This window comes from Crocodylus siamensis, chromosome 13, assembly GCF_052110815.1.
Source record: "Crocodylus siamensis isolate JL-2025a chromosome 13, ASM5211081v1, whole genome shotgun sequence".
NCBI classification, from domain to species: Eukaryota; Metazoa; Chordata; order Crocodylia; family Crocodylidae; genus Crocodylus; species Crocodylus siamensis.
Window position 1 is genome coordinate 2,204,614 of NC_143407.1, and position 22,576 is coordinate 2,227,189.

The 22,576-nt window shown below is 53.2% G+C and overlaps 2 protein-coding genes across 5 annotated transcripts in view; one reads left to right on the forward strand and one right to left on the reverse strand.

Moving 5' to 3' along the window:
• Positions 1-1,456: 1,456 nt before the first annotated feature.
• LOC149853664 (11-beta-hydroxysteroid dehydrogenase 1-like) lies at positions 1,457-17,682 on the reverse strand. 2 transcript variants are annotated; one of them, XM_090026026.1, is made up of 9 exons: positions 15,168-17,682; positions 14,356-14,486; positions 13,861-13,972; positions 12,719-12,904; positions 11,881-12,024; positions 3,344-3,434; positions 2,958-3,022; positions 1,797-1,879; positions 1,457-1,582 (listed from the first exon to the last, which is right to left on the reverse strand). In XM_090026026.1, exons 1-9 carry the CDS (start codon positions 15,253-15,255, stop codon positions 1,472-1,474), a joined length of 1,011 nt encoding a protein of 336 aa, XP_089882152.1. In that variant the 5' UTR covers positions 15,256-17,682; the 3' UTR covers positions 1,457-1,471. The 2 variants fall into 2 exon arrangements, with proteins under 2 accessions (XP_089882152.1, XP_089882154.1); XM_090026028.1 differs by lacking the exons at positions 1,457-1,582; positions 1,797-1,879; positions 2,958-3,022; positions 3,344-3,434 and adding an exon at positions 8,295-10,046 and having other exon boundaries at positions 15,168-17,664.
• The window catches only part of LAMB3 (laminin subunit beta 3), a 75,190-nt gene continuing 64,517 nt past the window's right edge, over positions 11,904-22,576 (forward strand). For 2 of the 3 annotated variants that reach the window (XM_090026016.1, XM_090026018.1), the window contains exon 1: positions 11,904-12,036. The gene's annotated coding sequence lies outside the window, so the exon portion shown is untranslated. Of the gene's footprint in view, positions 12,037-19,433; positions 21,821-22,576 lie in introns of those variants that run through there. The other variant, XM_090026019.1, reaches the window with a different exon arrangement.

The window sequence follows — 22,576 nt, forward strand, 5'->3', positions numbered from 1 at the left end:
CCGGCGCTTGCCTAACAGCTGGTGCTCAGAGGTGATCCTGGTTGAAAGCCGGAGGGGACTTGGAGCTGTAGCCCATTTGGATATGTCCTGAGCCACCTGGTGTCTGCCGGGTTGTTTTTGGGGTGCAGGGGCAGAAAAAATGCAAAAAATTTTCAAAAACAACCTCATGTTCTTCTTCCAGCCCCTGTCCACAGGCACCCACTGAGTAGCAAAGGGCCTGAGAGCTCCAGTCACTGGGGGGCCTTGAACCCACGACCTTTGCCACCTAGGGTGGCACCCTCCCCACCAGACCACTGGGGAGAGCTGAAAGCAATTCCGGGCCTGGGCCCCTTGACACGCACCCGCCGGGCCCCTCCACTGCAGGAAGACAGCACCTCCCCACAAAAGGGGAGAGACCTGGACTTGAACCCAGGCCCTCATCACCTATGGGGAGAGGCCCTGCACCACAGGCCCTGGCTGGCTCAGACCCTCACTTCTGGGCCCCTTGACTCTTTCCCTGCGCACACGCACACGCGCTGGCCCCACTGCAAGGGGAGCCCCGGGAAGGCCGCGGGCCCTGGCGGCCAAGGCCCCGCGCTGTCAGGCAGGGCCCGTGGGTCGGACTGCACAGGGGCAGCGTCCTCCGGGCCCGGCTTTCGCTCTTGCTTGCCCAGCCGCTGCAGGCCAGGGGCCATCGTATTTGCCGTGCCGAGAGGACTCGTTCCAGCCGCCCGGGCTCGAGTCCGGGGACGTCAGGCTGGAGGCCGGGCGCTCTGCCTGTTTCCAGGCACAGGACCTGCCTGGAAAGAGCGAAGCTGCACGGCACGTCCCCGTGGGCTGCGGGGAACGGTGATCTCCGGCTGCTCAGCAGGGACCGCCGCGGGGTCCCAGCTCCTGTGCGACCCCAGCCAAGGGGTGCAGACAAGGGGGTCGGAGGCCTCCAGGCACAAGGGAATCCGGCCCCAGCCCGCGCTCCGCAGCACCGGGCCTCGCGGGGCCCCCGGCTCTCGGGGAGACCCGGGGTGGGGGCAGCAGAGGCCTCGGGCTGCCCTCGGGGAGCTGGACAGTCGTGTCCTGCAGAGCGCGGATTCGGGGCAGGCCACCGGCCCACATACCCTCCCCGGGGCCCGGCTCAGACCAAGGTCCAGCTGCCTCTGGGCCCCAAGAGGCAAAGGGCCGCAAGCTGGGTGGACGCTGGGCAAACCCGGATGGAGCAGCCCCCCAGGGCGGCTGTCCTCATGGAGGGGTCACTGCGCCGGGCCCAGGACACCGCTCGCCCCCCAGTGAGCTTGTACCGGGCAAAGGTGCGCAGGAGCCGCGTGAGGGGCAGGCCAGGGGCCCGGACATGGGACACCCCCCACCACCCTGCGCTGGGGCACAGCCTTGCTCCAGCTGGGGGGACCTCTGAGCCTCGGGGACTGGTGCTCCCCCCTAGGAATGCATACAAGCTCCTCTGCCCTCCTGGCAGAGACTTCCCCCCCCCGGTGCTGGATCATGACCCCCCCTCCATGGGCATGGGCTGGAGGCAGACCCCCTGCAGTACCCGCTCCTGCAGCCCCGGCTGAGGCAGGAGCCTGCTCTCCTGGGCATGGCGCCCCCACCCCTAAGGAGCAAGGAGAAATTAAAAATGAATGACAATGAAAAAGAAATACTTTTTTTTTTTGAAAATTACATAATAGCACTGATAAAATGGGTTTTTGCTCCCCCGAACTCAGCAGCCCCTCAGGGATGACACAGGGAGAGGTGGCTGAAAGCCTGGGGACATTACATTAAACAGGCAAGGGGGGCAGGACTACGGCTGGGCTTAAGGGACTCACGAAAACCTGGAGGCAGCTGGGGATCCATGCAGTCGGTCTCCTTGCAACGGTGACAATGCAGTTTCCCACTGCTGGGGCCCAGCCTTTAGAGAAAAAGCACCCACCCTGCCATTACAAATAGCAAGACTTGTACTAAAGCCGTTCAGAGAAGAAGGTCTGAAACACCTGAACTAAAAAAAAACAAACCTGCAAGCAGCTCATAGGTCTCCAGAGCATTTTATTTTTATTGGCACCATTTTTTCTTTTGAGACAAGGGACAGCTGAACTTCAACAGATTATACCCAAGCACCACAACTTCACTGGACTCTATTTTTCAGTTCCTCACATAAATCAGGACTGATTTCCTACAGTGCATTAACCATTGTAAACCGAAGACTAGGAACCACGTGTTACACACTTTCACCACTGGTCCACCAGAAGGGGAAATATTTGCATTACACAAGTAAGAACACAGATCGGATCGGCAGACCGAATGACGAAGTTCATCCTTCAGCTGTCAACAGGAAAGGCCCATGGCCAAATCTCAACATAGAAAAGCATGAGCCATGAGGTGAAATTTCTTAGATGGTTTATTATTTGACTGTGCACATCTTAGGCCCGCTTGCTCCTACCGGTTTGACGCTGGCCACGCCAACTACCTTTAGGATGCGTTGGACACAGCACAAGATCTTTGTCTCTGTGGAGCTGGAGGTTAAACACTTTTAAATACTCACGGAGTCTTAACTTACAGACACAAACACATTACACCACAAACAGCCTCAAATTGTCCCCACAAAGTACATCCTAGGCAAGCTACAGCCAAACCACAAACAGAACCGAGCACAAACCTGCATTTCTACGCTAACACCGAGAACTGCTCAACAACCCTACACACTGCCTTCAATCGCATCCATTCTGATCCACTGCTTAACTGGCCAAGCCAGACAACCTGCAAAACCCTTGACTGCTGCATATCAAAATGCACAACTAGCACAAAGCCTCAACCTCCCTGTACACAATCAGGGCCAACCCAAGACCGAGTGCACGGTGCAATTTGAAGCGTGCGGCTGCTTGCTCCAAATGGGTGTTTGAAAGTGTAGATGTGCACACAAGTCTCCATCTGTATTTATCTAAGCAGACATTAAACATTTTGCTCCCTCCCTCCTGCCCACCACAACCCACACTGCCTGTTCCCGAGCTTTCTTCTCCTGCCTCCGTTCCTTCTTTTCCAGCTGCCCTTCAGGGACCTGCAAGAGTACACAAAACAGAACAGGACTTGAGTGGCAATGAATCCCACACCCCAGTAAAAACTACTTCCCAGTGCCCACCGTACTCTCGAGCTTAGCGTCCTTTAAAAGCAAGGGGGATGTGACATACCTCCGGTTTAGTAAGAGGATGAATACCGCCCTAGCAGTCACCCGTGTATGACAACAGCAGGACCTACGACAGGAATCCGCTGTACGAGGAGGTCCCAGTGCTCCCACCTTCCACAAGGCGCTCATCACAAGGTCGACAACTTGGGGATGCAACTTGCAGAGAGGACAGACACCGAGTCCAAACTCCCTTACCTTTCCGTCCCTCTGGGTGGGCGAGGTTTCTTCCTTCCTGAGTGGCTAACGCCTGCCCATCTGCCGTCTTGTCTGCTTCTCCTTCCGAGGGCTTAAAAAACAGACAGACACTGGATGTAAGGCAGCATGTCAGAGGATGAGACTACAGGCCCCGACTTCTCTCCCTCTTCTACTCTCACCTGGACCCACGGAAAGCGGGGAGGGCAGACATCTGCGGTCTTAGCTGGGACAGGACAGAAGTGCTCGGGCGGCACCGTGAACAGTGACCACAATCACCGAAAACCCTGCTGACCAGGCGGTGCTCCCTGCACACAGCTGGCTGCTGGGCCATCAAGCCCGGAGACAACCTGCGAAGTCCTGAATGCCAGCTGACAGGTGCCCCAGGCGGTCTCGATCGGGGGCCAAGCTGCCCCGTGCCTGTCTGCCCACGTCGCGTGGGCGGACCCGAAGCGCGGCGGGTCATTGCACGGCCCCCGGGCTGCCCCCATTTAACAGCTAGAGGGGATCCGGAGCTGTAGCCCACTTGGATCTGTCCCGAAACGCCCAGCAGTGGTCAGGCAACCGGGGAAGGCTGAGAGCTACTCCGGCCCTGGGCCGCTTGACACCCACCGGCCAGGCCCCTCCACTGCAAGAGGACGGCGCCTCCCCACAAAAGGGGAGAGACCTGGACCTGAACCCAGGCCCCGCACCGTCCACCACAGGCCCCGGCTGGCTCAGGCCCTCACTTCTGGGCCCCTTGACTCTTTCCCCGCGCACACGCACTGGCCCCACAAGGAATTGACACAGTTATCTCCCTCTGTTTCTGTCCATGGCGATAGTGATGTAGGTGTGCAACTCTCACCCTTGCACAGCGTCGCACACGAGAGTCTGTCGCTCGTGCGAGTATCACACGTGTCCTTGAGCGTCCGCACCAGCATGGAGGAAACCGGCTCCGCGCTGCCCCCGTGTGGCGCGCTCCCGCACTGCACCCCGAGGCGCGGGGACATCGATTCAGGGCCGGGATCGAAGGCTCGTGTTCTCATTGGCCAACATAAGGCGTGAGGCGATTGGGTGGAATGGCCTCTTGGGAGGAGTCAGGGCCACTCCGCCCTTCTTCGCTCTGATTGGCCTGTGCCGGGGAGGCGGGACCGGGAGCTCGGCCACCTTGTTCGCATTTTGATTGGCTAACTTGCAGGTGGGTGTGTGCAATCTTCTGTGCGCCGATTGGTCCGCCTCCGATCCTCAGCGGCCCCGCCCATCTGGTCGTCCGCTCAAGTCGAGCTGCTGAGCCGGAGCCGGAGACCACGGCGGGTCGTGCGGGAGACTGGGTAGGGACCCCGCCCCCACCCCCCGGGTGGGTGTTGTCTGCCCCTTTCCTCGCCGCCTGCCGCCTGGGCAGCCTCCCTGTCTCCTCGACGTGATGGGCGGTGGTGTAGGGGGGCGCAGGGCGGGCCGTTTGCTTCTCGGCCGGCGCCGAAACCTCTAGCGAGCGCCTCGCAAAGCACCAGACCCCCTTCTTTAACAAGAAAACGAGGAAAACGTGTCGTTGTGCAGGAAGCGGCGCCGGACGCCGACTCATTGCTAGGGGAGAGTTTGGGACCCTCGGTGCAAAATAGTGTAAAACTGAGAACGGGGAGCGGACGTGACGGCGTTATTCAGCGCGCGTTGTGCAGAGACGTATCCAGTACGGCGGTGTGTGTACGCCGATATGCAGATAGAGTGCGTGCGTGTGAGATACACACCCTCATTAACACAGCGATCCTGTTACTACCTCTCTCCCTCGGTTTGTGTCCGTGGCGATGTTGTGCAACTCACCCTTGCACAGCGCCGCACGCGAGTGTCGGTCCCTCGTGCGGGTATCACGCGTGTCCGTGGGCGTCCGCGCCAGCGTGGAGGAAACCGGCTCCGCGCTGCCCCCGTGTGGCGCGCTCCCGCGCTGCAGCCCGAGGCCTGACGCGCGGCTCGGTGCTGCCCTCCGGCGGCCGCGCCGGGCACGGCCGCGGCCCCGCTCAGAGCCGCCCTCCGGGGCCGCGGCGGGCAGCGCCGCTCCGGGGGCGGCTGCCGTGTTCCTCCGGCCGCTCGCCCCCCGCCCGCGGGGCACTGCCTCCTTCGCGGGGCAGGCCCTGTGCTCCCCGCGAGCGCCCCGCCCGCCTGCAGCCGGGAAGCAGGGCCCCGGGTCGCGTCTCGTTGCTCCGGGCGAGGCTGGCGGAGGCGCTGCGCACACGCTGCAGGGGAGGCTGCGGGCTCCGGGAGGATCCCGAGTGCGCTGGGCCCCGAGGCTCAGTGTCCGCCCTGTAACTCGGGGCCAGGGCTCTGCTCCCCTCTTGTGCTGCTCCCGGCGCTGAGGTGCCCCCTGCACACAGGGCTGCGCCCCCCGCCCCGGGGACGAGGCCTCCTTCAGCCCTCTGGGCTCTGGGGCTTCCGCGGCGGGAGGCGGACGGCGTGGCCCCCACGTCCTGTCCGGCCCTTCTGGCCACGGGGCAGCTTGGCCCCCGATCGAGACCGCCTGGTACATGCCAGCTGGCATTCAGCACGTCGCAGGCTGTCTGCGGCTTGAGGGCCCAGCCGCAGCTGTGTGCAGGGAGCACGGCCCGGTCAGCAGGGTTTTCCGTGGTTGTGGTCACCGTTCACAGTGCCGCCCGAGCACTTCTGTCCAGTCCCAGCCCGTTGCGCTCTGCTCCTGGCTGGCCTGGGTGTCAGCAGCCGAGCCCGCAGATATCTGTACTTCCCCATTTCCATCGACGGAGGACAGATTGGTAGCAGATTCAGGTAAGAAAGGGAGCCAGGTTGTGACCCACAGCCCCATCCTCCAAGGTGGTCAGTCATATGCAGCATCTGACTCTGTTTCTTATAGGCCCTGAAGCAGGAAAGATGACACACAAGCCGGCATCAGCTGACAAGGAGGGAAGAAAACCATGCCACCCCAGGAAAGGTCAGGGAGTTTCGACATGATGACTCTTTATTTTATTTTTTTTGGTTCAGTCACCAAGCTGTAGACCTTGGGATCAGTGGGCCCCAGAAAGGTGGGTTGCTGCCACTTCCTTCTAAGCAGGGTTTGTGTCTTGGCTTCTGATGGTGTCATACGCAGCCAGGTTTTCGGTGGGGTAGTGAGGATCCTGTAAACCAGAGTTGTGTCATCTCCCACTTCCTTTTCCAAGGCAGGGAGCATTTTAGTCCCATGGGCATTTTGAGCCTGGGGTCAAGGCTGTTCCTTCTGCAGGGGGGCAGCTGTTCCTTCCCCCACTCATTGCTGGTATCTGGGGTTTCATTACACCCCTCAAGTCAGTGTGGGCACCTTTTTCGGGTCCGTTGAGAGCTCTGACTTCTCTGTCAGGAAAGCCTTCGTTTTCGCCTGTTGTCCTCCCGGTGTGGGGCCGCTTGCTTTCTTGAAACGCACCACCTGAGCAACCACGGTTCGCTTGGCTCTCTCGCACGCTTTCTCCTACCACGCAAGAAGGACAGCGGATTTGAATGTGTGCCTGTGGCCTCCTCGCCGTTCCCTGTGTCCAGGCACATGTCCTTCATCCTGCATCTGTGCCTGGTACTCCACGTCCGGACCCCTGGGCTGCCCTGTGCCGAGGGTGCGAGTCCCGCGCGCCCTGTAGGACGGCTAGGGTCGGCAGAGCAGTCGACTCCCCTGCAAGCAGGGGGCCAGCACTGTGTCTCTGGGGACAGCTCTGTCCCTTGGCTGGCTGAGGGCCCTCCCCGTAAGCAGGGCTCTGGGCCTGTCCCTTTTGCCCCCGGTGGGCAGTCTGGCTGGTCAGGCGGGCCGTGCCCTGTAAGACGGGTGCCGGTCTCGGCCTTCTTGCCTCCTGGGAGTGGAGGTGTAAGGCTGGAGGTGAAGCGGTTTGCTAAGGAAGGGGCATGTGTGAGTGAGACAATGATCCCTCCCCGGGAAATGGGACTGTAGGATTTTTTGCAAAAGACTTTCTAGGGAAGGGCTTAAAGGAGAAGAGCGTTCTAGTGCAGAGGCACTTAATCTGAATCGCAGGATTAATTCATAAAGGTCTACAGAGAAAACACTGGCCAGTCATTGCTGCTCTGAGCTGCGCTGACTTACCAGGGAGAATCTGCGTCTCAGTGAGGCAAAGGAAAGCGCTTGCAGTGCAGCATTTGCAGGCACACGGCCGAACAGCACAGTTGTCAAACTCCTGTGGGCAGGGAGCTCCCCAGAACTGTTTCTTGCAGGCGTTCGGCTCTCTGCCAGTCCATCTGACACTCACCAGGGCTCATGCTCATGTTTGCTTTATGTAGCATCCCCAATCACCACCCCTCTAAATCTTTTCCTCTGCTTAAAATCCTCCCTTCTACAAACTGGATTAGAAAAGCTACACGTGTTCTACACCAGAGAACCAGGCAGAGAAAGGGCTGTCCCACTTCCTGTCCCCAAACTAGTTTCCATACCTTTGCCCATGACTGCACTGTCTGCATATCGCTGAAGGATTGACCTTGTTGCCCTGACTTCAAAACTGCAGGTTATGAGGCCAAAAGTGATGGTGATTTTGAAGCAAGAGAGAAGGGGGAAGACCAACAGAAAGAGAAGAGAATGAAAATAAAATGGAGACAAAAAATGGAAAGCTTGGATGGGGAAGAATGAAAGGTTCTTGGACAAGTGTAGCTATTTTTCTGTGGAGGAGGAAAGAATAAGCTAATGGGAATGGGGGACTCCACACTGAGATAACTACATGTACGTCGGGTTTTGTACCGCTGGTGAGACTTCTCACCTTCTAACTGAGCAAGGCCGATACCAAACTTGAAGTTAAATGGAAAGACTCCATCTTGAACCAAAATGTGTTTCCAGGCAGGCATACCTACACGTGTGCAACATTATCTGTGCAAACATGCAGCCTTGTCACACGCGTGCATCTCCATGAAGACAGGCCAGTAGCACGGCGCTCATTCACAGTGTGGAGTGGGCAGAGCCCCAGGATTATGGGGAGAGGTGGGGAACAAAAGAGTGCTCACGCACCTGTAAGGTTAGTCATTTTTAGTTTAATAATTAGTTCGTGTTACCACATTTTCCTTAGTGGGAGGGATCAATCTGGGCTGGCTGTGGCAGCTGTAGGGGATTCAGTCTTTTGTGTTGTGAAATATTGCTCTTGGCCATGATCTTTGAAGCCCAACAGTGTCTGTCTGTTGAGGACTCTTTGGGAAGCAGAGAATATCTGTGCAATAATAATAAACATTTATCGCTGGCTGGGAAAGTGTTGAACAAGTTGGGAAAAATTATTCTTGTCTCCGGTGTGGAGTAAAAAAAACCATTTGTATTTTGAAGGTCTCTCCAGCTCCAATTTTATATGTGAGGAGGCTACAAACTGGGGGGAAAGAGACGGGAGACTGGTTCTTCCTAGCATTGCTCTTGGCTGGAGGCAGCTCGCATTGCCCCGTCCTGTCAATACCACCCAGTATCTGGCCATGCTCCAGAACTGAAGGGGTCAGAACGGGAGGTTAAAGACATTTTTGGGCTGGCATTCGAGACTTTTTGGGTGCTCCTGGGTCCCTGCATTGCCAGCCAAGCACTCTGTACTGGTGCTTCTGCCTTTCTGAATACTACAGACTAAAAAGCAATGAGCTTTTCTGGATTTCTGCCTCTTTCAGTTAGCTGGTTGGCTTGTTTTTGTGGTTTTTTTCAGGCGTGAAAACCTCTGACTTAGTGGGTGTTAGACCTCAAAAGGCAAGGGGCCCGACTCTCAGGCATGTCATTCTCATCTCTTGAGCAGAAGTTAGCGCACTTCTAGGGTAGAAATTATGTGACTGTGCCTGGGACAGGATACAGCTTTTCTGGATTTTCAGCCAGCACTCTGGATAAGAGAATGCACCCATCTGAAGGAATTGCAACCTCCAGTCAAAATGCATGTGGTCTACTAGCCTCATGCAAAATCAAGGCCTTCAGGGAGTGTCTCTCACCTGAAATATCCCAGCAGAGAGGTTTTTTGGTTTTTTTTCAAACCAACAGTCAGATTTCAGCCCTCTGGGGCTGTCTTAATTATGGTATCTCATCACTGTCATGAATTTCCAAGCTACCTGCTGCAAAGCTCTTATGCGCCGGTAGAGGGGGAGACAGGATAGACTAAGCTCCTTTCCCCTGTGACGGGCTGTGCAAAGGCTCTTCTCACACAGCTGACAGATGCAGCCCCCAAAGGAGGGACACAGGAACCTTCTGAAGACATTGCTCCCTGGGTCTCTTAATCCTTAATCAGCTCAGCTGCAGGGGCCAGAGTGCAGACAAAGGAGGGCTTAGGGTAGGGAATGCAGTCCCAGAGCACCAAATTCAGAAACCTTAGCCCAAAACCTGAGCCTAGCATTCATTACTCCTCCTTCAAAGAGTGGGATGGACGCACACCATCAAGTGCCATGGGATCCCGGGATCATAATATTTGGGGTCCGAGCTTTGCTTTTCCTAAATGAGGGACCTGTGCTGGGGAGCTGCACAGATTGCCTGGCCTTGGCCAAGGGTATGTGAGAGGGTAGGAATAGGGAAAGCACCAGAAGGTGGCTACAGATTACTTTTTCTCTATGTTTTCCAGGTTGTACTCCCTACGGATGAGGTAATCCAGGAGGTCTGCAGCCCAGTCCCGGAGCAGGAGGGAGAACTTGATAGTTGCATATCTGTAGTAGACTTCCCGCTGGCGGAGGGCTCCCCCCTTTATGATTTCCAGTGCACACTCCTCCTTCGGTGCAGGGGGGATAAGCACCACGTCTGCAGCAGCCTTCATGGCATTGTCTAAGGTGGGAAAAGAAAGTGCGCTTTGGTTGGATGTGCAATGGTCTGCATAAGTGAGCTCTACTCAGCCTCCAGAGCCTGCAATTGTTTTCAAAGTTCTCAGTAAGGAAAGAGCCCCTGTGGATTTGTGTGTGCAACTCCTCTTCTGATGCCTTACATGACACCGTGATGATGGTGTTGGTTCAGGTGGTTTTACTGTACTTGGAAGGAGAGACCCCCTTCTTCCCGACCTTGAATGACTTGGTGTAGTTGAGGGTGCAGACCTGTCCTTTGCACTGCAGGCATATACCCTTGTGAGAGTCCACTATAGCTTCCCAAAGAGAAGATCTTGGCTACACATTTTATGGCAATGGGCTCTTGGACTTTCCCTCTAGCTTGCTCCTATGTCCTTTTGCTAGGAGCAGATGTGACTAGCGGGCATCTGAACCCCAAGGCCTCTGAGTAGAGGAGCCTGCCTGAAAACATGAATATCTGCTCCTGTGCCCCATGACTATTGGTTTATGCAATTACGGGAGTATATAAAATGAAAGCTTTAGCACTGTGACAGGTTAGATCCTCGTTAGCTTCACTGCTGATTTACCCCACCTGAGAATCTGGCCGATAGATTTACACTGACTTCTATTCAGAGCAATGTATAGGCTAGCCATTGCTCTATTATTGTTTAGATGTGTCTGACTCCTTGCAGGTACTGAGAAAGAAGTGTGTATTGACACCGGGGTTTGGTGGAGGAGATGGTACTGTCCTACTAGGTCAACCCAGGCAGGGCAATGCCCATTTTCAGGCCGGCGTGAGAAGGATGGTTCTGGGCACAGCCCATATGCAAGTCAATTGGCAAGAAAATGGCAAGTGAACTTTGAGGCTGAGAAGTGCCAAGTGATGCATGCAGGAATGAATAACCCAAGATGCACATACATGACGATGAGCTCTATGTTAGCCTTTGCTACTCATGTACTACTACTGCCTTGCATTCATGCCCGTGCTTGGGCCAGAAGACCCTGGAAGTCCCTTTCACGAACCCTAAGATTTTCTGAGCAAAGAGATTTCCAAATGTCTGTGCATAGTTCTCCAAAAACCACATTGTTTGGTGGCAGTTATCAAGGCAAATAGGATGGTAGCAGTGATTAAAAAGGGAATGTTATGATAGAAAAGGAAAATATTATTGTGCCCATGCCTTGAATACCATGTGTGTTTGTGGTTCCCCCACATCCCCCCTCCCTGTCTCCAGAAGGATCTAGTAGAACTAGAAATGGTCCAGGAAAGTTCAAGGGCCTGGAGAGTTCACTAGTACAGTGCTAGAACTAGGGGACGTCAATAAAGTTATTAGATGGCAGGATTAAAATGAGTGAACGGAAGTTCTTTTTTCACAGAACATGTCATTAACCTGTGGTACTCACTGCTTCAGGAAGTTTTGGAAGTTGATAACTTGACTAGGTTCAAACGGGATTGGGAAAATTCACAGAAGGTGGGTTTGTTAGTGGGTATTCAGCATTATAATGGGGGGTGCAATAAGGAGTGAGCCCTTATCCTGAAGATTAGGACGTGCTAGGCTTCTGAACACCTGAAGCAGTAGGGAGAGGGGCAGGGGATCAATCAGTCTGAATAAATAAACTTCTCCTTAGCCCCCACTCTTGGCCACAGTGACAAACAGGATGCCGAGTTACAGGGTCCTATGCTCTGATCAGTATGGAGCCCTTATCTTCTTGTGGGGTTTGCAGCAGCTGCCGCAGGGATCCATGAAGGAAGGAGAGAACTGTCTGGCAGAGTTAGGTAAAAAGCTCATCATCTGACCACGACTCTTTCCTCATCAGCAAGGTCCAAGTAGCATCGGTCTTACCAGTATTGATGAAGCCAAGGATGCAGAGCGTGATGGAAACGTTGGTGTTCTGAAGAGCGAATTCCTGCCTCAAGGAGCTGAAAAAGCCATCCAGGGCAAACTTAGTCGCGGAGTATGGAACAGCGAAGGGAAACCCGACTTTACCTAGGAAAAAAGGTTAAGTTTCATTCGTACTACTGCATAAAGTTTGCTTTCACTGGGGGAAAAAACATTGTGAAAAGTAAAACCTGCGTTGATGTTTCTAGGCCAGCCCTAGGGACACAGCCCAGAAATACAAAGGACCCTTAGAGAGCTGGGTACCTGATCCCAGTAGTTTCCAACCCTTTTAGAGATCCTTCTAAGTCAGGCAGCAGTGTTAGCCTCCACCTTCTGCATCCCTGACAGTTGTAATCAAATATGCCCAAGGGGGGGATGATGAACAGAGCAGTTGTCTCTCTGTGGCCCCTTCAGTCCCCAGAGATTATGATAGGGGCCCTATCACTGGGATAACTCACATGCAATAGAGAACTACCAGCTAGGGGTCAGCTTGGTACTGAATTTGATCCACCGACACAAAGCAAACATCTGTGGGCAGCCAAAGGGCCGATCCAAAGAGGAATCCACAGCCTTCCCTTTTGCAGTTGGACTGTAATTCTAGTTCTGGGAGAACTGCAGCCTCGCTCTTATGCCTGAGTGTGGAGGTGCTGACTGTCCATCAATTGGAGGCAAGCACCCTAGAAAACCAAATGGGGACTGAATGGAGCAAAGTGGGTATCTCCCACCAACCCCCTGGGAGTACTGGGTTTTCCACACTGTGGAAAATCATCCTATACAATCTTAACCCTGGATCATAGCTGACCTGCCATGGAGGAAACCACCACGATGCTGCCCCCACTCTCCTTGAGCATCGGCAGGGCAGAGACGGTCATGGCCACGTAGCTGAGAAAGTTAGTCTCGAGGAGCTTCCGCACGTGCCTGACGTCCCCGTCAAAGTAGTGAAAGTACGAGCTGCCGATGTGATTGAGGATCAACATGTCCAGGCCTCCTGCAAAGCAAGGGGTTGCTTTAGGGTGGGTGGAGTGAAACGAGGATGGAGATGCAGCCCAACCCTGTTTCATTTGCTATATATGCTTTCTTATAATAGCCGTGAATCCTGTGGTCATCCATCCCTCGAAACAGAGCGTGCATAGACTGAATATTTTAAAAGCACAAGTCTGCTGCTAGCAGACTTGTAATTCAGGGCAGTGGCCTTTCCTCTCTGAAGCTGGGTCCAAGCCCTGAGCCTGCTCACCAGTGTGAGTGCAGTTGTCACCCAAGTCATCCCAGGTCCGGTCCTCAGCGTGCTACAAAAGCTCAGATGCAGTCGTCCTGCTCGGCTCGTTCAGGGCACGGAGGGGGAGGAGTCCAGCAGGGTTGCCTGGGGGCTCACAACTGGCACAGCATAGGCCACGCTGAGATGCGCATGCTTGCAGAGCCTTGGGCAGTGCTGTGTGATGTGAACAGCAGGGTTGCTGCTGGCCAGAGCTGATTGACAGGCTGGGATTGCTCTCGTGAGAGGTGCTGGGATTCAGAGGCAGAGCATGAGGGGCACGTAGGATGATAACCAGGAGCACGCATCAGATCGAGGCTGCGTGGCAGAGCTGTGGGGCTTGAACCACAGATGCTGTGGTTACTGTCACCCATTAGCAGGGGAAGGACTGGGACAGCAGGGGATACTGGTCCTCAGAGCAGAGTTGCACTGGCAGAGCCGTGCACTGTCTGTCCACACTAGCTCTCATGCGTGTATTCCTATCCAAGCAGCACTCAATAACAGTAAAAAACCCCCCAAAATACCTTAAGAGTGAGAAGAGTTCAAGAAATCCCTCCCTTCTCCCCTATCCTGTCCTAGTTGGCATGCATATAAGATAGACCATGACATAGTTAAGGAGTGACAGGGCCTCTCCACATTGCCCCATGGCAAGGGACTGCTGGTGGTTTCCAGGCCGCGAGCAGTTAACGTACCCAGTAACTCTTCCGCCACCTTCACCACGTGCTCAGCAAAGGCCGTGTCCTCCATGCTGCCACTCACGTGCCGCGCGGATGCTGCGCCCAGCTCTAGACACCGTGCAACGACCTGAAACGTGATCGGAACATTGTAGGAACCTGTTTCCCGTTGCCAACCCTCCGAGAGCCTGGCGTCACATCCCTGAGGGTCTTTGCGGGTTATTGTGTGGCTTGGGGGATACAGTGACTGCTTCGTGCATCCTTCAAGCGGCACAAAAGCAACATCTGGGAGCAAGACTGGAGCACGTGTGTGCAAACAAGAGTATCTACTGATGTGCAGCCATAAGCATGCACATCTGTGAGCGTGTATGTGCACGTTACGCCATTGTCCCACAACAAGTCTGTGAGTGCGTGCATACCTATGTACCTGTGACACAAGACTAACCTTGGCATGTAAGTGTGTGTGTGCAGTGTGACAGGCATGCATATGTGAGTGCTCGGCTTGCCATTTACTTTCTGTAGCTTGGCCTCTGTCCGTGCCGTGATCAGAAGATGAGATCCCATCTGGGCCAGGTGGTAGGCCATTTGCTCACCAATTCCGCTGCTTGCTCCCGTGACGATCACTCGCTTCCCTTTCAGCATCTCTGGAGAGGAAGGCATGAGGAGGATGACATGCCAGGACACCAAAGACATATTTTCTCTAGTGCCTACAGCAGTCATGAAATCAAGATGGGGAACAAGCCAACTCAGCCTGCTAACTGAGCAAGCCTGCTCAGAGGCAGCCGAGAGCCCCAGCTCCCCCTGCAACAAGCAATCTCTTTTTTCCTTCTCCAAGAAAAACTTCTGGAGAGAGTAGTTAACTTTGTTAAGGGAGTGCAGCAAGATTAAAAAAAACTCTGGCAGTGCCTTATTAACGTATCTCATCACAACTCCAGACATGAAAATGGGCCATGGGCTTTTTTTTTTTCTCCCAGAGTAATGAACCGTTCCAGCCATCTGGCAAAAATACATTCTTCCAACTTCACAAATCAAGAAAAGGTTTGTAAAATCTATTTTTAAATTACATTTTTTGTTAGCTCTTTTTGCAAAGGAAAAGGCATTTGATTCTGAGGATTAAAAGTCCTGGCTGTAAACTTAAAAAATACCATTCCTGGGTATTTCCTTGCGTGATGTAATGTGGCAGCTCTGCTGAAGCAGACGATTATCAGCACTGTTACAAATACCAGGACATACTTTGTTCCCAGCTCCGTACTGATCCTGCGCAAAAGGCTTGGCGCAGCTCGCTATGTCTTATTTGAAAACACATTTGCTTCTTAATTACTTACCAGGTTTGAAATCCTCCCTCGCTGAATAAAACCAGAAGGCCAGGACCAATCCCACAAAGGGAATGAGAATCTTTCGCAACCGACCCATCCCACTGTAAGATCAGGAAATAAAACATGAAAGAGAAGGGAGAAAAACTGTCCGCAAAGCTGCTCCAGACAGAAGCAGCGGTGCCTATCCTTTAAAATGTGTCAGTGAAGCGAAAACAACTCCCAAACCTTTGGAAAATCGCAACGGCTGGAGCTGCTGGGGGAAGCAGAAGCTTTCATTTGCTCCGCTCTGGAGCTGATCAATCTCGGCCTAAGTGACCGTGTTGTTTTGGACTTTGCCTGGCTCTTTTTCATATTTCCTGTCCCTACGTCAAAAAAAGGAATTTTGCACAACACCCTGGAAGAGGTGTGTCCTTGCTGAACAGCATCAAGTTTCACTTTTGAGAACATTAGGGTCTGGCTCCTGCAGGTGTGGTAGCCCCGTGTTTTATTGTGCTGTGTTTGCTCAGCCATTGAGCCACCCTCCTCCTTGAATGCGAAGCAGAGAGAAAGGAGAACGCCATTCTAGCCTGGAGGTGTTTCCAAGTTTACAGGGGTTTGGACACGGGGAAAGCCACTGAGGCCCTGGGGTACAGTGTTCCTGCTGGGAACTCTTTGCTTCACACGCTGCAAGGCTCTGAAGTGACAGACGTTTGCCTTTGTGGATGCTGAGCTGTGGAAGCCACCTACCCCACAGAGCCCGGGAGATTTTGGGGGGGGGAATTTATTTGTATTCCAGGTCAAATGAGCCAAACCGGTTCCAAATCCTCTTGATTGAGCAAAACTCGATCATTCAAACACTGTATGTGGTGCTACAACCAGCAGGTATCCTCCACCCCACCCTTTTCAGCCTGGGGCTTCAGATGCTCCTATACCAATTGGCGAGCATCCTACATGCTGGTCCAAACCCGGAGGCCTCTGAGCCTCACTTGCCCTTAGCCAACGGCCCACAGGAGCAAGCTAAAGAAGAGTCCCCCATTTCCATAAAGTCAGCATGTAGCCGAGATGCTCCCACTGGAAGCTGGCCACAGGGAAGCTAATTGCAAGACTCTCATGGGATGCCCTGTCCGCAGCGCGCTGGACAGCAGTGCACCCTCCACTACACTATGCCATTCAGTCTGGGCAACCGACCAGTGCAGCAACTGCACTTGTTCTTAGATGCTTTCTTGATTTGGCTCGCTGTCCAAGTGGAGACTGGGTGATCAGACTGCCCCCCCTTGATGCCATCACCCCAGCTCTGGGTGAATGCTCCTTGGCAAGGGCCAGGGTTGAGCAGCTTGACTTACTGCTGTGTGGGCTGTACCTGTTCTGCAGAGAAATAAAGGTCTGTGCTGCCCGGAGCCGCTGCCTGGCAACTTTCACTAGCATTATATCCACTGCCAGGTTAAAGGGAGATGTCCCAGAGAGCTGCAGAGCAATATTCAGAGTCCCCGTGTGCACAGACTGCTGCCAGGTTGATCACAGAGGTCTTGCAACCCAGGGGCTACACTCTGTTCCTGGTTGACTCGTGCAACCCATGCCCCCTCATTTTGGCATCTTCTCTGAAACGATACGCCTTCTAAATGCTGTTTAGAAACGTTCAGGCTGTCCCCTCCTTAACAGAGCAGAAACAACTGGCCAAAGAATAAAGCAGGAATGCCTTGCCTTCTTCTCACGTCCCAATCTGATCACCCATGGAGAGGTTCGAGCTCATAATGGCAAGCTAAAATTGCGTGCAGTCCAGTCCTCTGGAGGAACCCTACAGTAATGAACCCCAGTGAGTTTTGGGGGCAGCTTTGAAATTCAAGAGGGTACGGGTTAATAATATACTTGGCAGGTCTGTGTGCTGCCAGGGTGCTATTGCTCTTGCCATGTAGATATTCCCTTTCTGTTTCCACTTGAATGGATGCTCTTTGGTAAGGAGGCTGCGTACCCTTTGGTAGGGAGGACACATCACCCCGTTTTGGGGAAACAGCTGTTTCCCAAGTCTCCTTCCTCTTTGTTCTAACACAGAGGTCATGGATTTGGCCAAGTCATGGTTTCAGTTGAATAAATGAAATAATAAATCCTTAGTCACAACCGGCACCTGTGCACAGGTGTGTGGGAAAAGCAAGGCCCTGTCTCATGAAGTCTTAACAGGGCAGGGAGGCACCTTGCTGGCTGATCTGTTCAGCAAGGCGTAATCTTTTGTAAGCAATAGCCTGTTTTGTCAGATGGTATCTTATCACCTCTGTGACAGGAGCAGCTAAAGACCAGGGCCAGGCAAAACACTGATTTGTCAGTTCTGGGCTGAACTGAAATACGGAAATCTTCTGCAGGCTACCCAAAAGCATCTAGCCTCTCTCAACACCAAGTGACCCATGTCATTATCAGGCTTTTAAACCCTTTAAAAAATGATAGTCAGCTAAATTTATGGTTGAAAATTCTTTTTTTTTTAATGTTGAAAAAATGATTTTGGGGGAAATAAACGGGTTTTTTTAAATGTTAAAATGAGATGCTTGACTTCTAAAAACTCTTTTCTGTTGACATTATTCATTACATGTAAAACCAGTTTGCTAATGGTTTTGCTTGACCACTAGAAAGTAATTCTTTGGCAGGTTATTTATTCCCGTGAAACACTTTGTCCTGCCTTACCATGTTTCCCAAATGGGATCAATTTTCCACTGTGCCTTATACAGCACAAGTGTGTAGGGAGAAACATTTCCTGTCCCAACGGGCTTATAGGCTGGTGAGAGAAGACAGACAAATGTGGGGTGGGAAACTGAGGTATGGGAAAGAGAGATGACTTGCCCAAGGGGTCATGACAAGTCAGTGGCAGAGCAGCAAAGGAACTTGGGTCCTCTGTTTTCTGGTCCAGTGATGGGAGCCACTCCACCACCCCGGCTTTTCTTTGGGCCAGAGATTTTTTACAGTGAAAGCAATGTAAAAGGTGGCACTACTGGAGACAGCATGCTTGATAGTGCCACTTCACTTGGGCAGTAGCCAGCCATGTCTAGGGCCCTGTTTTGAGGTCACAGATCCAGCTCTCCCTCTGCAAAGCTGGACTTTGCTGCTGCCATGGCTTTTTTTGCATGCTCTCTCAGCACCAGAAGTGTTTTGTTTGAGTTTTGGGGGGAAGAAATTTAATGGTAGCAGTTGCTGTGGAAACCTGTGTGCACCCAGTGACTTAGATTTTCAAGACGAGTGTGAGATCTAGAAATGGGAAAGGCCTTGTTAGCTCCCACCCTTATCCAGCAATATAGGTTTGTCCCTAACCGGATGTTTTCCTGCTGCTTTGTCCCATCTAATTACACTCCCAAATGCTGCATCTTCAGTCATTTCCCTGCAAAGCTCTTCCATGGTCTGGATCTTGCTCAGGGTTTTTTTCTTCCTGCTATTTCGCCCAAGCATCCTGTGTCTCTTTTTTTAAATTTTCCTCCCATTATTCTTAGTGTCGCCAAACTTCCCCCTCCCCAGCTGCACTCCTCTGTCCACAGCATGGCATGTCTTCCTGAAGCACAGGGAGGACTGGCAGCTGCTCCGTATTTTGTTCAGCCAGGCAGGGTGTTTGTTCCTGTGCGACCTCCTCCAAATCCCACTGCAAAGCTGTTTGTGTTGCTTTTTCAGCCCTGTCCAGCCTGTCTGGTATAATGGTGTCACGCAAGGCAGGTTCCTGCTTGGAGAACATAAATTAGCAGATCTCCCCCCCTTCCCAAGCTCACCGGGGACACATTACATAATTTTGCTCTTAACTTTACGCATCCCTTCCCTATCTGCGTGCCTGCCACATAATGCCAATAGCCGATGCCAGTTCTCTGCAGTCTTGTCTGGGGCAAAGTTGCCATTTTTGTGGCATTTGGTTGTTTCCTTTGCCTCCAAGTAGTGTTTGGGAGGGTTGTCCTTGTGGTGGCATAGGCTTTCTTTCACAATTCACTGAAGCTGGTCAGCCTCTGGGTCAAGCACTCCTCATGTTTCTGACCTGTCTTCCCCTCGGTCCTCTAGTGCTTGTGCTCTGCCACCGCGGCTGGCCTGTTGCATGTGTCCTTAGCTTAGTTAGGTGGCTTAGTTAAGGCAGGAGTGTAGGCTGTGGTCCAGAAGGATGCACTCATTTTCAGCTGCCCTTCCATTCACGTTGGGAAATGTCACGGGGCAGAAGTGCTCCAAGCCATGCACATCTCCAGCAGGTCTGGGACTCTGCCTGTGGGCATGGTGGGGCTGAGGGAGGACACAGGGGTGGGAGAGCAGGGATCCCCAAGCCAGGCCCATGTCCCTGGAGTAACTGGAGGACTTGAGGAGCTGGCAGAGGGAGGCCTGACGTATAAGCTTTCCCTTGACAGTGAACATAATAGGCACCTCTATAGCAGTGTGCCTCTCTGGTGCATGGGACAGCCGTGCCTGCCTTGCTAAGGGGGCATGGGGATGGGTGAGAATTAATTAGCTAAGCGAGGCTTGTTATTTCCTACTTTGCAAAATGGGAAGTGATGCAAAAAGAGAAAGGAAGCGACTTGCCCAAGAATAAGCAAGCCAGTTATGCCAAGGAGTTAAGACTGAGGCACTTAGACCTGTGCCCAGAAGAAACCTCTCCAGATCCCACCCTGATTCATTTTGGGCCATTTGGTCTGCTTTTGTCTCCTGTGCTTTGCGGGCATTACCAGACCTCTGGGCAAGGCACCAGTCACCCAGCACAGGCACGCTGACGGGAAAGACGAGCCTGGGCTTTGGAAGCAGTTACATATTTTTTCTGCGTAAATCTTTTTTTCTACATACAATGTCTTTTCAACAAAACAGTTACTTTACATGGGTGTACACACACGCTTGCGCACACGCATGCAAACCTGTTTGCTTAGGAAATGTTCCTGGCAAATTCTGGATTACTTTTCTCTGCAAACAATTCAACAGCTTGTTCTCGGGGAAGAAGAATGAATTTCTCAGAGGCCACGGTTGCTGCCAGTCCCCTACAGGCACCTTTCCCCTCTGCCAAGGAGCAGGATTTTGCTTTCACGTGTTCGGAGACCAAGCGGCTGCAGGGAGATCAGCGGTGTGTGTGCAGGGCCGGCCTGGCTGCCACCACTCTTGTGAGAGCGCGTTCCAGTTGCTTGAGCGCAAGGCCTGCCGGATAAGGAGCAGCTCTGATTAACAGCCCTCCTACTTCTAGCACTAGCACGCGTCCCAATTTGGCCCCCTGCTATTCTGCCACCTGTAACAGCTTCCCAGTTAATCCAGAAGCATGCACAGAGTTTGGCCAAGGCTCAGCCATTAATGGCTAAGGTATTAGAAAACAAGTGAGGAATGCCCTTGGAATGAGTCTCTCGGCAGCCTGGAGAATACACGATCCAGTTGAGGTCACTTTGGACCAGGCTGTGTGTTCACACCAGGTGAGTAACACACTGCTGTGCAGAGTCTGCATCACGTAGGTCTCATTTATATCCTGCCTGAAGGGTGTGAGCAATGGCTGGGCACTGTGCACGGAGGTTGCTTTTCCCTTATCAGGACCCTCAGCTTGTCAAAGAAGTGACTTGCTGCGAATTCAGAGGTGCACTGTTCATTGCCCTTGCAGTTGCTGCAAGTCTGAGCTGCTTCAGGTTCTCCCCCCGCACGCCACCCCTGGCCTGAGTGCCCTCGGCAAACACAGTGGAGGGGAGGGGGTTCGGGGCAGGTCTGTGCACGCACGGTGAAACAGTGCGTTCCAGCAGCCTGGCAGGAGGGAAGTGTGCGTTCCTTTCCTGAGAGCAGAGCTGTTCCTGTTGCAGCATTTCCAGGTTGTTCCTGTCACCAGCAAAACCTTTCTGTGTTTAGTCTGGGCGGCCCCTCGCTGGCCTTGGGAATGGGATATGGATATTGCGTTGCCTGGTCGTTGTGGCTTGCAGTCCAGTCTGGGCTGGTGTTCACCCAGTACAATGGCAAGGGGAGCTGGTTCTTGTAGAGCGCCGTACCTTGGTGTGGGGCAGGATCTCAAAGCCGTCTATCACTTCTAATACAGCTGTCCGTCACTGCCCCATCGAATGCATGGGGAAATTGTTAGTTTTCTGTTGTCTCATGCTGGACTAGACTTCAGACTTCAGTAGTTTCCCCTCCCCCCGTCTCAACAATTTCTGCGTAAACCGAGCTCCTGACGAACAACACGTTTCACGCAAGCACGCATTTGTTTTCAAAGACAAGGTTCATGGCAAACTCCAAATTATTTTTCTCTGTAAACAATTCAACAGCTTGTTTTCAGGGCCGTGGAAGTGAATTTCTCAGAGGCCACGGCTGCTGTCAGTCCTCTGAACTTCCCAGCCATCCTCCACCTCTGCTGAGGAGCGAGACTTTGCTTTCACGTGTTTGCAGACCAAGCCACTGCAGCAAGATCAGCTGTCCAAACGGAGAGTGTTGCTCATGGGCAGCTGACGGGGGTGCTGCCACCGTTGCGAGCACACGTCCTCAGTTGAAAGTAAGGCCTGCCCGATGAGAAGGAGCCACTGTGATAACCTATTTCTGGTGCCTGCATACATCCCAAGCTGGACCCTGGCTATTTTGTCACCTGTAACAGCGTCCAAATTAAACTGTTGGCCAGGATCACGCATGCCTGCAAACAGCCAGCAATGGGGTAAAGTATGCAGGAAAACAAGTGAGAAATGCCCTTGAAATGCATCTCTTGGCAGCCTTGACCGTACACAGCTAGTTCTAAGGTGAGCTAAGCCGCATCGTGTGTTCGCACCGTCCGCTCTGCATTGCTTAAGTCTGATTTCAAACCTTGCTTGAAGGGCATGAGCGACGCCTCGTGCCGGCCACTTTGCACAGAGGCTGCTTTTCCCTTATCGGCACCCACAGCCTGTCAGAGAAATGACTTGCTGTGAATTCAGAGGTTCATTGTTCATCATCCTTGCAGATGCTCAGTGGAGCCGCAAGTCTGTGCTGGTTCAGCTTCTCTCCCCCCACCAGTCACCCCTGGCCTGAGTGCTCCAGGCAAACAGTGGAGGGGAGAGGGTTCGGGGCAGGTCTGTGCACGCACGGTGAAACCACTGCGTTCCAGCAGCCTGGCAGGAACAAAGTGCCCTTCCCTTTCCTGAGAGCAGAGCTCTTTCTGTTGCAGCATTTGCAAGTCGTTCGTGTCACCAGCAAAACTTTCTCTGCTTAGTTCAGGGGGCTCCTCCCTGCCTTTGGGAATGGGATATGGACGTTGCATTACCTGGTCGTTGTGGCTTGCAATCCAGTTTGGCCAGTAGTCACCCACGATAAGAGCAAGGGGACCTTGTTCTCGCAGAGTGCTGTACCTCACGGAGTCTCAGACTGCTTTATGTACCACTGCCCCATCATACCTATAGGGGAGTTGTTTCCATTATGTGTGGTGGGTCTCAGTGCAGTCTGTATAGGCTAATCACTTTGGCACTATTTAGTGCAAGCAGTTAGTCGGGGTCTGGACTGCTGGGGCATGGTACTGAGCT

Excerpts from the sequence above, each read along its gene's own strand:
- LOC149853664 (XM_090026026.1), bottom strand. The coding sequence starts at position 15,255 with ATGGGTCGGTTGCGAAAGATTCTCATTCCCTTTGTGGGATTGGTCCTG. Across the intron at positions 3,023-3,343 it reads CCACCCAGAGGGACGGAAAG|GTCCCTGAAGGGCAGCTGGA; the intron begins GTAAGGGAGTTT and ends GTACTCTTGCAG. Across the intron at positions 1,583-1,796 it reads CCAGCTGCCTCCAGGTTTTC|GGGTGGGGGCGCCATGCCCA; the intron begins GTGAGTCCCTTA and ends CTTGCTCCTTAG.